At 39.1% G+C, this 15332-nt stretch overlaps 1 protein-coding gene across 1 annotated transcript in view; it reads left to right on the forward strand.

The window, feature by feature from the left end:
* Positions 1-13628, forward strand: part of WAC (WW domain containing adaptor with coiled-coil) — a 57559-nt gene extending 43931 nt beyond the window's left edge. Inside the window, exons 11-14 of the mRNA XM_032702647.1 lie at positions 409-527; positions 7016-7202; positions 10178-10305; positions 12148-13628. Coding sequence (XP_032558538.1) covers positions 409-527; positions 7016-7202; positions 10178-10305; positions 12148-12217 — 504 coding nt within the window. The 3' untranslated portion in view covers positions 12218-13628. The remainder of the gene's footprint in view (positions 1-408; positions 528-7015; positions 7203-10177; positions 10306-12147) is intronic.
* Positions 13629-15332: the final 1704 nt, after the last annotated feature.

Below are 15332 nucleotides of genomic sequence, written 5' to 3' on the forward strand. Positions count from 1 at the left end.
TAAATTTTTAAGTGAAAATTTTTATTCAGATAATGGACACCTCTTCCGAAGTTGAAAATGAACTTGGTTCTCAGCTGGAAGATATGGTCAAAAGCGATATTGAGTAGAACGATTTTACCTAATAAATTTGCAGTATTTTGACAGGTCAGATGATCTAAATTTGCTTCTGTTATGTCTATTAAGTACTCTTTCTGTTTTAGGAAAAAAGTTCTCTATCACAGCTGTGGAACTAGAGATGATTTCAAAAAAACCCCACCTCATGAAGAGAATAAAAATTCTATCAACAAAAGACCTTGTCTAATAAAAAGCCCCACCAGTGTTGTAATTTTTAATTTCCCTGGTTTTCTCTGGTTCTTAACGCTTGTTCTTTACTGTGGAGGAAATCTAATGAAGTTTTGAACTTTGCAGGTTGCTACTCCAGGTGTTAAACAAGGACCAGCTTCCCAGGCAGCACCTCAGCAGCCAGTAATAGCTGACAAGCAGGCAGGTCATGAGCCTGCCTCTCCACGAAGTCTTCAGCGTTCAAGGTACATTGAAACACTTCTGTTCTGTCCTCAGTTTTTCCTCTGGATCAGTGTGTGCTGTATATATTGCAGTCAGTGGACTCTTCTTTGGCCTGTTTGTTGAACATACGATTTAATTGTGTTGCTACCGAGAGGATGTAGCTAAATATCTTTGTTACAAATAATGTGGTAGATTCTCCATTTTAGGATAACCACAAGAGTTCCATTCATAGAAGCAAAATAGAATTCATATTTGTGCCCTGTCACTCTGGAGTCAGAGGATTTGTTGAGTGATTCCTTGTATTGTGATTTCTGAGTTTGGAGTTTTTGTCTCTCTGTGCAGCTATGGAATTAAATGCTATAATTCTGATTTTCTTAGCATTAGATGTTTGTGGTGTCTTGCTGTAGTGTAATTTGATTTTTAAATTAATATGGATTTTTATCAGGTGATTTTGCTGCTTTAGTGAAAAACATTAAAAATTAAGTAAGTTCCACAAATGCTTTTCCTTGGCCAGACTTTGTTGTCAACATTGCAACATATTCAGATGTTACAGGATACGAATGTTTAACCATTGGTTTACAAGAATCTGGGTTTAGAATCTGTATCTTGTTTGAAATTTTTTGGGGGGGGGGGAAGGTGGGCCCTTCGTAGTGTTGGATGCTGTGCATTTTATGATATTGGTTCCAGGGCCTTTAATCAAAGATCTGTCATAAGATCCTTTTGTGATGGAGTCATAGTCTAGAACTGTGGCACGAGGAAGTTGCAGGTTGACTTTTTTTAGAAGTTCTGTAAATCTACAAGGTGTTGCACTTAAAAGCTGAATTTTAAGAGTGGTTGAATAAGGTGTGGGGTATGGTATTAAAAAAGCAAACAAACAAACATCACTCTTTCATTGTCAGCATACCTGAAGCTACACAGTGGTGCTTTCCAGATCATAAAATAGTGAGGTCCTTTTGTCTGCCCTTCTGGGACTAATAACAAAGGAGACCTTTGTCTGTGTATCATCAATGCACTAACTTATTGTTAGATTTTCAAATCGTTGTTGGTTTTGGCTGTTTTGTGGGGAGAAGGGATCTGGTTTGTGTTTTGGGATTTTTGAGGTGTTGGGTTTTTGTTTGCTTGGCAGTTGTGTCCCAGTAACTGGCTTTACTGGAGACCCTGTGATATTGATGAGTTTGAGGGTACAAATGGAAGCAAGTCAGAATTTTTTGAGGTTTTAATGTTGGCTGTTTTACAGACACTTGATTCCAATCTTTGTCAGGTTACAAACCTACAACTCATTTATCTCTTTGAGGAGAATAAAGACAAAGTGTACCAGCTCCAGTCTGTAGTGATTAAGGATGGAATTATGGATGTTTAAATCTTTCCAAATTACAGTACCAAAAGTAAAATTATACTTTGCAGCACTCTAAACTTTTTTATGAGGAGTGGTGAGGTTTAGGGGCACAGCTCTCAGTCACAGACCCTTTTGTTCTTTGCTTGTCATCCTTTCCCCATAGGAAATTGTCCTAAGAAAGATAGTCTTATCCTTGGAAACAGTCACCATGGCCTGGAGTCTGTGTGAGTTGATATTGGTGGGCATTTGGCCTGCTAATCCATAGCCCACCCTCCTGAGTACAGGACTTTCTACTCTGGCATAACCCTTACCCACAGTGAGTTCCCTTTAGGGATCTGCTGGCCCTTTCCAAACCATTGCTCCATTTGGCACCAGCATTTTGGTGGAGAGAGCTGAGTTTGTCCCAGCAGCTGCACTGCTGCAGTAGGGGGGTGGTGCAGGTAGAACCATCCCATAGTTGAGGGGGAGGCAGGGCAGGAGGCAATGCAGCCCAGTATGAGGTACTGTGACAGTGTGAGTATTGTATCCTGTATCAAAGCAGTACACCTTTTGACTGGTATATTGTGCATCATGAGTTCATGTGTTTCAGTTTGCTTTGGAAGTGCCTCATTTGCAAAAAGTGGAAGATTAAGGAACTGGATGACTTGGAAAAACCTGTGCAACTTGTATTTTCTTCTGTTGAGTGCAGTGGAGTTGAATGAAAGTGGACCAACTCAGGTGTAGATTTACTTTCTGCAAAAGATTTCCTGTGTCCGGGCAGTATTTCTGAATTGATAGAGAACAGATTATTCCTTTGGAGGTGAAAGCAGTCAGTTGGATTCAGGACTGCTCTTGGGGGCTAATGTCTTTTACTTCTATAGGAGTAAACAACAGCTTGGCAACCTGAACTGTGGACAGATGGTCCAAAATCTTTTCAACTCTGTGAATTAAGGTTGCATTTTTCTGCACATTAAATACAGATTAATTGTGCAGAAGCTAATCACAAGTACATTCCCTTTGCTCTTACTATTATTAAAATTTTGAAGTGAATGGAGATAAAATTATTTTTAACTTGTTGGGGAGGAAACACTGTCTAAGAAATAACTTAGTAGCTATTGCTGACTTTAAAGTTGTGAACATTTCAATCATGTAAGTTAGGAAGTTAACACAAAGCAGGCATACAGCGAGTCTGTCTGTTAGAAATTATTCCAAAGACATACCATGAATTATGGCTGCTTTAAAAATGAAACTGTTTCTATAATTAATAGTTTCATCAGGTTGGTAGTTTCTTTTTGTTTCCAAAAAGGACTGGGAACGTTTTTCCTTTGTCTTGGAAAAGTGCTGGAGGGAGAACATGTTTCATTCCATCTTTTTTAGGTTGTAAGATATTATAGCTTGTAGAAGTGTATTTCAGAACCATCCTGTCCTCGTGCCCTTGTACAGATGTTTTTGCCTCTCTGGGGGCATTCCATTATCTGTGGTATAGGCAGTCTATAACTAAGCTAAGGCAGGTATTTGCCTTTAGTGAAGCATTCAAAAATACAGTTTGGAACTACCGTTGCTGCATTCGTAGCTCCCCCTGCTGCTAACACAGCAGTGCTAGGATATCTTGTGACAGTATGTTTTAGTCATAATTAAGACACAGCTGTATTTTTGAGAAACACACAGATTTTATTAATTTTTCTGAAGCATTTTTGATGTGTTAGGTTGATTTTTTTTTTTTTTTTTTAACTGATGAAGTAGGAGTAAGAGAAGCCACGTTGATAAATGGAGAGATGGCAAATCATAGGGGGAACTTTAATTCTATTAGAACTATGGAGTAAATAAGCATTGACGGTTTTATTCCTCAATTCTACTTAGTTGATAAAGGTAGCCTTTCTCTACACCATCACTATGCTGATGCTGTATGCATACACAGAAACCTAGAATAATTTAGATTTTACGGGACTTCTAGTTATGATCTACTTAAGTCTCAACTTAGAGTAAGACTTGCAAGTTTGAATTGCTAATGTCTCCAAGCATCTTCTTCTAATGTTGGACTACCCTTATGGTGATTTTTTTTTTTCCCTCATGCCTAATTAGAATTTCCCTTGCTGCAACTTCTGTCTCTGCCTCTTGTCCTATCACTATGCATCTCTGAAAAGAGCCTGACTGACTACTCTCCCCACAAGTGGTAAAAATCTGTAAGAAGATCCGTCAACCCCCTTCCCCTCAGCCTTCTCTTTTCCAGGCTGAATAAACTTTCAGCTTCTCCTGATACAGCATGTGCTCCAGCCCTTAGTCACCTGTGTGGTCCTCTGCCAGATTCCTCTGGTGTGGCAGTTCAGTTCTTGTCTGGTTTTGGGCTCCCTGCTATGCAGTGCTCCAGATACTGTGAGTCTCCTAAGCTCTGAAGAGAGGGGAGGAATTGCTTTCTTCAACTGAACTCTTGCTAATACAGCCCAGCATGTGCTTGGCCTGACTCACCTTTAATTTGTCAACCAGGATCCTGAGGTCCTTTTCTGCCCACTAAGCCTGTGCTGTTCCATGGGTTGTTCTAGTATTGTTGCACAGGTTTATTCCACCCCCCGTGCAAGACTCTGCATTTACCTTTTTTGAACTTGGTTCCTGTCTGCCCATTCAGGTACTTCTGAATAACAACCTACCCTCCAGCAGACTGACTGCTCCCCCCAAGCAGGTGTCATCTGCAACCTTACTGAAGGTGCACTGTGTGCTGCTGTCTGGGGTTTTAATAAAATGTTAAACACTCTTGGTCCCAGTGTTGATCAGTCACTCCTTTGATTGGTCTTTAATAGTGCTGAGTGCAGCCTTTGAGCCCAGCAGTTCCTCCAGTTTTTCATCCACCATACACATGAAAGGTGGACTGGATAAGCGAACAGCTTGGCAGGTGGTGGCACAGGCCCTTCTGAAGTCGAGGAAACTGCTTTGCTCTTGTCCTCTGAGCCAGTCATCTCATCATAGAAGGCAGTGAGGTCGGTCAGGCATAATACCTCCTTGGTAACTCTATGGTGGCTTTTTTTAAATGCCTTTTAGTCTTTCATGTAGCTGGAACCCCTTCCAGAAAGACTTGCTCTATAACTTTCCCAGAGGTCGGTTGGCCTGTAGTTCCCCAGGTTGTCATCCTTGTGCTTCTAAAAGATGGCTTTAACATTTGGAACCTTGCCTGTTCTCTGTGCTGCTTCAAGGTGATGCAGCACCTGAGTTATACTGGCCAGCTCCCTGACTGCTCTTGGATGCCTACTGCCTGGTTCACAGACATGTGTCCTCTTGGCTTAACTGCTCCTGAACTTCATCCTCTGCTGTAGGTAATGCTTTGTTTTCACCGACTGCTGATGTGCTTGGGCCTGTGGGAGGTCTGAGGGCAGACCATACCCATAAAAACACAGCAGAAAAAAACCCGTTGCACTGTCCTAGCCTTTTTCATGTCCTTTTCCTCTAGATCCTCTTGCCTTGTAGAGGGGCAAACCAGCTTGTTCCTTGACTTTTCATTTGCCCTTGATGTACAGCCCTTGTTGCCCTTGACCTTCTCGGCTACTTTCAACTACAGCTTAAAAATCTGAATGCCATTTTTTCCTAATCAACTGAACATTTCTACAATGAAGTGTTTGCAGTGTAAGTGGCATTGAAAGAAGTTGAGCCAATTACTGAAGAGAACACGGAACACTTTTTTCCCCCAGTTACTTCAAAGGGATGTAACTTTTGCAACTTCTGATGCCTAAAACCAAGGGAAATATAATAAAGCGCCTACCAAAATTTTTCTGCACGATATTTTTTTCGTATTCTAAGCTTTTAAACAAGTTTGGAGATGATGAAAGGAATGAGGTTAAAGTCTTTGATGCTGCAAACCAGTGTGCTGTACCTAATTGCATAGAATCATAGAATGGTTGGGGTTGTAAAGGACCTTAAAGATCATCTAGTTCCACTGACCCTACCATAGGCAGGAACACTTTCACTAGATCAGGTTATGCAGAGCCCCATCCAATCTGGCCTTGAACACTTCGAGGAATGGAGCATCCACAACTTCTCTGGGCAGCCTGTTCCAGTGCCTCACCACCCTTCCAAGTGGAGAATTTCTTCCTAATATGTAATGTATATCTATCCTCCTTCATCTTAAGGCCATTCCCTGTGTCCTTTCACTACCTGTCCTTGTGAGAAGTCTCTGTCCAGCTTTCTTGCAGGCCCCCTTTAGGTACAGGAAGGTGCTCTAAAGTCTCCTTGGAGTCTTCTCCAGGCTGAACAGCCCCAACTCCCTCAGCCTGTCTTCACAGGAGAAGTGCTCCAGCCCTCTCATCAACTTGGTGGCTTCTCTAGCCTCGTTCCAACAGGTCCATGTCAGAGCCAATTTGTTGGCTGTTTGTAATTCTTAGTGCTGTAATTCTTTGCAAGTGTAAGTTGATTAGGATAAATGTCTGGGCATTGGACTACAAAGTTGCATTTTGTTAGGACGTTTTCAGTCCTCAAGGGAGCAGGTTAGGTGCTGAATCAGGAGACCCTTAAAATTTGGTTTTCCTTCATAATACTTTCTTACTCGTTGCCTGCAAGTGATAGAAAGTTTTAAGAAACAGACTGTGTTGAAAGCTGCTGCCAGTGAGAAAATTGTTAGGAGTAATGTCTAAGTACTTACACAACTAGTACTACTATTTCTCAGTATATGTAGGGGCAAAGAACATGTAACTGTGAGGTACCACCTCTGTTACTGTGAGTATGTTCCAGTAAAGCAGTCAAGTCGGTGACTACAAACATACTGCTCCTGTGATACTTCTGTTCTCCCAAGTGCCTTAAGTGAGGATGTACAGTGTCACAAAACTGTCTAGATATTTGTGTTTTGGCATTAGTAGTAGATGGTTACTCCTCAAATCCCATATGGCTGTATTTTTAGATCAGGACATCAGGCTTTGTTCTTAATGATTATTGCAACACTATTAAAAAACAGACAAACAAAGAACTCCAACCAAACAACAAGAAGAAAAAACCCAGTGCTGTTAAATTGTAGCACTTAAACTGTTCCCATAAACGTAGAAGGTTTGTAGAAAAGTGGCACAGGTTTGGTCTACCAGAAGGATTTACTTGTGGTTTGAATGCTTTATGTATTTTGGCGTCTGGAAGCAATGAATTTCAGTGTTTATTTCTCTGTAGGGTCACAGATGTTTTTAAATGCTCACTTTTTTTTTTTTTTTCATTCATTCATTCTTGTAGTAGTCAAAGAAGTCCATCACCAGGTCCAAATCATACCTCTAGCAGTAGTGCATCAAACTCAACACCTGCACCGCAGAATCCATCTGTACGACCCACCTGTTCATTGACACCTACGCTAGCAGCACACTTCAACGAAAACCTTATAAAGCATGTTCAAGGCTGGCCTGCAGACCACGCAGAAAAGCAGGTGAGTTCACCTGTGCTTTGTTCCCTGTGAGAGTGCATAATGTGTAGCTTAAAAATTGCTTTTCTTACTCAGGTTGCTTTTTATAGGAATTAAAAGTATTTAAAAAAAGCCCAAAATCCTGCTGCTTGTCCTGAACCAGAAGAGAGGAGAAGGAAGAGAGATTAGGTTAGACCTGCTGGTTTTACATGTGATTGCCTTTCAGCAATTGAGTATTTTCAGTCTTGCTTAAAGTTCTAGTGCTTTTGAATTTCAGCAGATTTTTTTAATAATTATATTTTCATTATGTGGAAAATGTTATGAATTAGGTGACAAGAGTTAAACTGTTTGAGTCTACTCCACAGTTTGACTTACTGAGTTGTTAGCTGTACACAGTGAAAAAGGTACTCTGCCTTGCTTGTTGTACCCAATTTTTAAGATGATATGGAGAACTCAGACTGAATTTTGGCTATTTTTACTTAATTGGAAACCCAGTAGAATTGCCATCCATATTTTATAACTAACTGCATGAAACCTATCCTGTTGTAATATAGGGAAACTGGATGCATGTCAGCTGCTTGGAATGTATTACTCAAAGGAACCATATTGGTTGTTGAACCTGGTTCAAGTCCTTTTGCCGGCTGCCCTGTCTGGTGCAGTCTGTTTGGGATATTAATCTTACCTAGCCCAGTTTACTTTGGTCTTTTGAAGAGTGGTTGCATGCTGGTACAAGCCTACACTTGTAGGGAGACTTTTGGGTGATAACTTTCAAGATGACTCTTAAAAGCACAATCTAGACTGATACCCTGTTAGGTATCAGTTTAGGTATTCTTGTTTCTTTTCATTGATTTTTTTAAAATTTTAAAACGTTACCAACCTGCACTGAATCAGACCACTGAGCCATTGCTGTGGAGTGTGTTTAAGGAAATGGTGCACCACAGGCATATATGATTTATATAGTGCGTAGGTTATTGAGGGGTTTTTTTCTCTTATTGGTAATAAAGAGATTAAAAAATTCAGCTAATGGTAGGCAATCGTGTACTCAGTTGGATACTTTTACCTTTGTAAAGGTAAAGCCAAGTGTTAGGTGCTTTATTGTCCTGTCTGCTCTTTCAGATTATTTCACTGACAGTGTTGTTTATAGACTAGTTTTGAATAGTAACACTTGAGGCAATAATGGAGATATTTGATATAAAAGAAAAAGTGAATGAAAGTATAGGTGCACTACATAGTGAAGAAGGTGAGAGAGATCAAAGTGGAAAGACTAAAATATGTAATGCCTTGGTTTCTTCAGGTAGGTACCAGGTGCATAGTGTAATTTAAAATTAGGATATAAGAGCACATGCCAGAGTAAACTAAAAAATAAATAAGTAAATAAATTAGATGAGCCAGGGCAGGTATGTGTTAAAGCAGCAGACTTGAAGAGATGTGCTGTGCAGTAATTAGTAGCTAAAACAATTCTTGAACCACTAGCAGTTATCTCAAACAACTCATAAAAAAAGCAGTTAATATGGAAAACTGAAAAACAATCCAGTAATTAGACTTGTGCAGTGAAGACATGTGAAGTGATATCCTACTGGAGGCCAGGGTATGCCTGGATGTTAACACAGTCCAGAAAAGCAAACTTTAAATGTAGGGAATTAGAACACAAAGTGCTGCTTTGAACTGGAGAAATGCCAGAAGCTGATGAAGACCTGTGCTAAATAACACTATTTTTGGGAAGGAAAAAACAAGTATACAAGTATTTAAGCAGATGCTGTGGATGAATCCCAGTAGGCAGCTAAGCACCACACAGCCACTTGCTCACTCTCCCCCAGTAGGATATGGGGGACAATTGGAAAGGCAAAAGTGTGGAAACTCGTGAGTTGAGGTAAAGGCAGCTTGATGAGTAAAAGGGGGGGGGAAAGTGATGCAGAAGTAGTCACCACCAGCGAGTCCTCCAGTTTTACTGCTGAGCATGACATTGTATGGTATGGAATATCTCTGTGGTCAGTTTGGGTCAGCTGTTCCAGTTTTGTTCCCTCCCTGTCTCTTGTCCACCCATAACCTGTTTGCTGTGTGGACGGGGGTCAGAGAGAGAAAGAGTAAAACCCTTGATGCTGTGTAGGTTCTGCTCAGAAATAGCTAAAACATCGGTGTGTTACCAACACTGGATTGGTCACAAATCCAAAACATGGCACCTCATGGACTGCTATGAAGAAGATTAACTCCATCCCAGCCAGACCCAGTACAGCAGAGAATAACATTGCTAAACAGCAATGCTGCAGGGAAGGCTGTATTTGAAATAATTTTTGCCATGTGCCGCTTGCAAGAAGTTCCCTTTCCTTACTGCAGTGTACTGCACAGGACCTCAGAGTAATTATACTGATCTCCTTGGTGCTGTTGAGGAATTCTCTGGAGTCATATCTAGTTCAGTGACAAGACTGCACAAATTGGGAATTGGTAATAGGTCATGCCCTCTAAATTTATACTTATGCCTGTCTCCAGTTGACTAAGTGGGGATATTAGAATAATGGAGTTTGTCTGGAAGAAAACACCTGAAGAGGGTTGCAGAGGTTTTTTTTCACGTATAAGGTAGCTGGAAAGTAGATGACATTTAGTTAACTTTTGTCACTGCGGGTTAATTTAGATGGGAGATTTAAGTTTGCCATTGAAATAATGGACGGAGAGTTTGAATTGCTTGAACAAATTGCTTTGGAAACTGAGAGTCCTGTCACATACTGTCTTTCAAGATAGTCAGGTAAACATTTGGTAGGACCAAGAAAATCTAAACTATCCCTGCCTTAGCATAGGCCTGGGTTAGTTTCTTGGCATCTAGGGTTGTTAATTTATGATTCTAAACGGGCTTTCATAGAGAATTTAATGTACTGATTCAGTACTCTCTTGGAATTAGAGTGCTTTGCTGTTCCAAGGCGCACTCATCCAGCAGTCCTCTGGCTACAGCCAGTTGTTTCCAATGCATGATTCAAAATCCTAACCTTTATGTGTAACCATTGCAGGCATCAAGATTACGTGAGGAAGCCCATAACATGGGAAGTGTCCATATGTCAGAAATTTGTACTGAATTAAAGAATTTAAGGTCTTTAGTTCGAGTATGTGAAATTCAAGCAACTTTGCGTGAGCAAAGGTAAGTGTGTGCTCTGTGTTTATCTTCAGTTTTCAGGATGGTATTAGAACTCACATTCTGGCATTGTTTCTCATGAGTTCTGTTTGCTGGTGACTTTGTAAATATGCTGGTACTTGCCCCATTTGCAAGCTGTCTACAGTGTACATTCTACCTGTTCTCCACACAGACACCTCTTAGCCTCTAGTGGATAGAACCAGATATGCAACTTCTGTGTCTGTTTCCACTTGCATAGAAAAGTATCTTTGCAGATACTGTAGTGCATTACAAAAAACTGGCTAACTCAGTATTTCAGCATGCTTCTGGAATATCTGCCCATACACAATGCACAGACCACATAGGTACACATCTGCACAGTTTATGCTGGTGTGAAACACTGAAGGTTATATGAGACATCTAATAGGTCTAAAGCTGGAGCAAGTTTGAACAGGTGTAGTTTACATCACACGCTAAGGAAAAGCTAATGCTTGCTTATAGCAAAGTAGACTTTGTTTGCTTCTTAAGTCAGTAATAGCAGGTGTCTTGTGTATCACTGAAGCAATACACAACCACGCTGTAAAGACTGTTGTGCAAGACTGAAAACTTTAGTTTTACAACACATGCTTAAACTTTTCACCAGTAGTCATGATCCTGAATCTGCTGTCGCACTCAGTTTCCTTTCTGAGTGATGTCATCCCAGCTGTTAAGTCACACTGCAGTTTGAACAGTGATTCTGATTTAGTATTTGAAGCTGCCTTAATAGCATTGCATGATGTTTAAATAGCTACCTTTACCCTAGAAGCTCTTGCATTTTGGCAGTTAGTAAAGCAATCCTTTAGTCAGAAGCAGGCTATAATATATTTGTAAATCTTTCCTGATAAAGAATTGAAAACATCCATTCTTTGTGAAGTTTTATTTCATAACTTCACTACATAAATTACAATTTTTATAGTATATTTAATGAACTGCTTGGTTTCTTACAGGGTTTATTTCTTAAGGTGTCACTTCCATTTCTGAGTGAGCATTTGATCTGAAATAACATGTCAAATGTCATTGTTCAGCTCAGTGAATAGCATCTTGTTTCTTGTACACTGTGTATCCTTAAGCTGTCAATGAATAACGATTATTATGACTTTGAATCTATGGTAACATGTATCTTTTATTTTTGCTGCAATCCCAAAGATGTGGAATACGTGGCATAAGTAACAGGTTGATGGGGGAAGGCTTTCGCAAAGGATGGGATTATCAAAGGCAATACATTTGAATGATGATATTATTTCTGTACTTTTGCACAGAATAGAACTATTTAATTTCTGCTGAGAAGGAACTTCATCTCTAGGCAAAGCAAATACATTGTTTTAACCATAACTGACAGCATGTGAAAAGGCTCTTTTGGTTGATTGCTATATTTTTTATGCCCATACCTTTTAAGTTAAATGGCTTTTTTCAGTGTGTCTATTTTAATAATTTTTCACCTACCTTTTGGTAGAAAATTCATCTTTATTGAACTGGGCACATATTTGAAAAGTGTTCTACAAAAATCTCCTGAATTGGATGCTTTTTCCTAATTGATTAAAGTTGCTTTGGACTTTATAGAATATTTATATGCAACTTAAAAGGCATAATGAAATAGAGCAACTTAATTTTTGGAACTAAGGTTTCAAACACACCAGGTCTCTGTGCATCTGCATAAAATGTTTGGAAGTTATTGAAGAAGTTGAGAATTAACTTAATATCTGAATTTTATTAGTGGAGGTAAAGAACTTGGTTTCTTTCACTGAGATTGTAGAAGTACTTGTGTAGATGTTATTTAATATATCTGTATAATAGAAATGTTTATACTAATTTATTTCTTTTCTCTTACAGGATACTATTTTTGAGGCAACAAATTAAAGAACTTGAAAAGCTAAAGAATCAGAATTCCTTCATGGTGTGAAAAGTTGTAAACAATTGCACATGGTTTTGAGTACAGGAACTATTAAACTGATGCCCAGTCTTAACACTTTTGAGCTGCATTTGAGTAGACTTTGGACCGTTGAGCTGGGCAGAAAAAAAAAGTTGACATGGGGAAGGGGACAGGAGGGAGTCAAATTCAGGGGAAAGATACAAGAATGATTTGTAAAACCCTTGAAATGTAGATTTCTTGTAGATGTATTCTTCACGTTGTAAATATATTTTGTAGAGTGAAGCCATGGGAAGCCATGTGTATCAGAGCTTAGACATCCAAAACTAATCAATGCTGAGGTGGCTAAATACCTAGCCTCTTACATGTAAACCTGTCTGCAAAATTAGCTTTCTTTTTTTTTTTCTTTTTTTTTTTCTTTTGGTTTTTTTTAGTTAATTTATCGTTCAAAGATCTTTCATTTCCTAAAATTCAATGCAAGCGCCAGGCGATCTGTGTCTAAGGCTGCAACAGTTTGGGCGATGTACAAATTACCACGAAACAACTGTTTCCACACTTGCACCGAGTCAAGAGCAGTGCTTCTCCATTTCTGTTTTACAGAGAAATGTTTTTCATCTTCTGTGTTCCATTTCCCCATGAAATCCTAAATCTGATTTTACCAGCTTTTTAATGCTTCTAATTTTCTCTTTTCTTAAGGCACTGTTGCTATGGCACTTTTTCTATAATCTTTTCATTCCTGTGTACAGTAGCTTAAAATTGCAGTGATTGAGCATAACCCACTTGTTTGTATAAATTATTGAAACGTATTTCCATTTGCACCCTGTAAGAATGGACTTATAGTACTGCTGGGCATGTGTGCTGAAAGTACATTACTTGCTCAAATATAAGGAAATAGCCCAATGAACATGTTAACATGGTTGTGGGAGGGGAAAGAGGAAAAAAAAAAGCTAGTCAGATGTGAATTGTATCTGTTGTAATAAACATGTTAAAGCAAAGAAACACTGGTTTTCATTTCCTTTGGTCAACACATTAAAATTTGGTCTGTTTGGGGACTCTTTATTAGAACTGTTCTTGTTGAACATTTTTGTACTTAAATAATTCCTCAAGGGAGGTTTTGTTTAAAACTTGTAAACAGGAAAATGTGTATAAAATATTTAATGAAATATAAAATTCAACAAGAATGATTTAAGACACCTCCCCGAAAGTTGTCATATGTTAACTCCTGGTTTACCTGTCTTGATATTATGACATTTCATTTCGAAGGATGTTTGTGTTGTAGCTAACTGTTTAAGTCTGGTGCTGACTGCTGTTCTTAACCATCACAAAACGCTGAATTTGTGTAATTGGAGCGACCCACCGTTTGAAAATGGTGGCAAAGCTCAGCTTTGTATATTGTTTCCTAAAGTATATTAAAAATAAAAAAGAAACTATTGCTACTACAAAATAAATGTGACTTTTTCTTTGCTTAAAAACAACAGAAGGTGTGATGGCAGTACTAGTTTAATATTTGCAGAGGTGTATATGTCACAGCAGTCTGTTAAGTAGGAAAGATTGTAGGGGATATACTGAAAAAAAAGAATGCTAAAGGTGTTGGCATGTGATGCTGTGTGTTTTGTTCCTACAAATACTTTCAGCACCAGAAATGTCACTTGATTTTTGTGTTGAGTGAGCTTGGACTTATTTTTAAAAATGAGATTTTCATCAGTGGAAGCTGAATGCTCTGTCCTAACAAGACATTTCAAATGGAACAAGTTGAAATACCTAACTAAAAACAACAATGGGAAATCAGGATAGATGAACTTGTAATTGTTCTTCATTTTTTAACCCAGTATGTGCTGTTGTGTTTCATATCACACAAATGTTTGATTTTTCTCAGAAAATGGGAGTAATCTTGAACATACATTGTTTCTGCATTTTTAGAGACCCAGGGCTGAGTGACAGAAGGCTTCCTGAGACTCCTTACATCCTGTGTCATGTGATGCTCAGTATCTTGAGGTCGCCCAAGTGCAGGGAAATAGCATGTGCAATGCGTGGATGTACAAGGGATCTCTCACCAGTGGTTGTCCTTAGGTCAGGCATTTTGCTGCTTAGTTCCTTGCTGAGACAAAGGTTGCTTCCATCTTAATAGATATGCTGCATCTATTTAATGTATTTAAATATATTTAATTTATGTGAGCCAAAAAGCTTTTTGTTTCCTTTTGGTTCTTATATTGCCCTCTATAACACCCTGTATCAGTGAGCTTCACAAGTTAATTTTACTTGTGGTTTCTGTAGTGACAAGCAGAAGCTGGCACTCTGTAGATTGCTTGGTGGGGGAAAAAACACCAATTTTTCTCCTTCTTATCTTACATCTGAAGCTGGACAACAAAGAAATAAGCAGGTACACTGAGACCTTTTACTAGATTACCAGCTTGTCATTAATTATCCATACTGAAACTGATACTGTCCTTCACATTGTTTAATGGAAGGGGCTTTATTGAATTGCTCTACATCTCTAAGTCAAATCAAGTGAAATTGCCCTGGATCAAACCTTTCCTAGGCAGGTGTTAAGAAGGTGTTTATTGGAGCAGTGGGGTGTGTTTTCTATATTAATTACTTAATATAGGTGGTCGAGGAAAAGTGATGAGAAAGTGATATAAGAACTGTGGTTGCCTATGTTGCTCATTGTTTTCCTGTTGTGCATTTGCTAAACAACTATTTAGTGTAATAGAGAAATGGTCTTTAGAATTACTGAAGAGACTGTCTGAGCCTGTACAATCATACTGCAAGCAGTGCCATTGGGGGCAATATTTTATCACATGTGGTGGTATAGTCAAGGACTACAGCAGGAGAAGCTTAATACAATTATAAAACCTCATGACTGATCCAAGGGACTCCCATTTCGCCCTCGCCTTGATCCGAAAGTGCTGTGGTCAACTGCTCAACCTGGGTCAACTGCAACCTCCTTTTCAGACTTGTTTTATTAATTACATCTCCTTTGGTAGGAGCATCTTACCTTTTGGTAGACGCTGGTGCTGTTTTTACTGTTGAAATTAAAAACACATTCAGAAAAAGTATCCGTTCCTTTTTGGAGCAGCTTCATTGCAGGAGTATCCCCAGAGATACATGAGAAAATACTGGGTAGTTGTGCCATGTGTCCTGTCACCTG

The sequence above is a fragment of the Chiroxiphia lanceolata genome, chromosome 1 (genome assembly GCF_009829145.1).
Source record: "Chiroxiphia lanceolata isolate bChiLan1 chromosome 1, bChiLan1.pri, whole genome shotgun sequence".
NCBI lineage: Eukaryota > Metazoa > Chordata > Aves > Passeriformes > Pipridae > Chiroxiphia > Chiroxiphia lanceolata.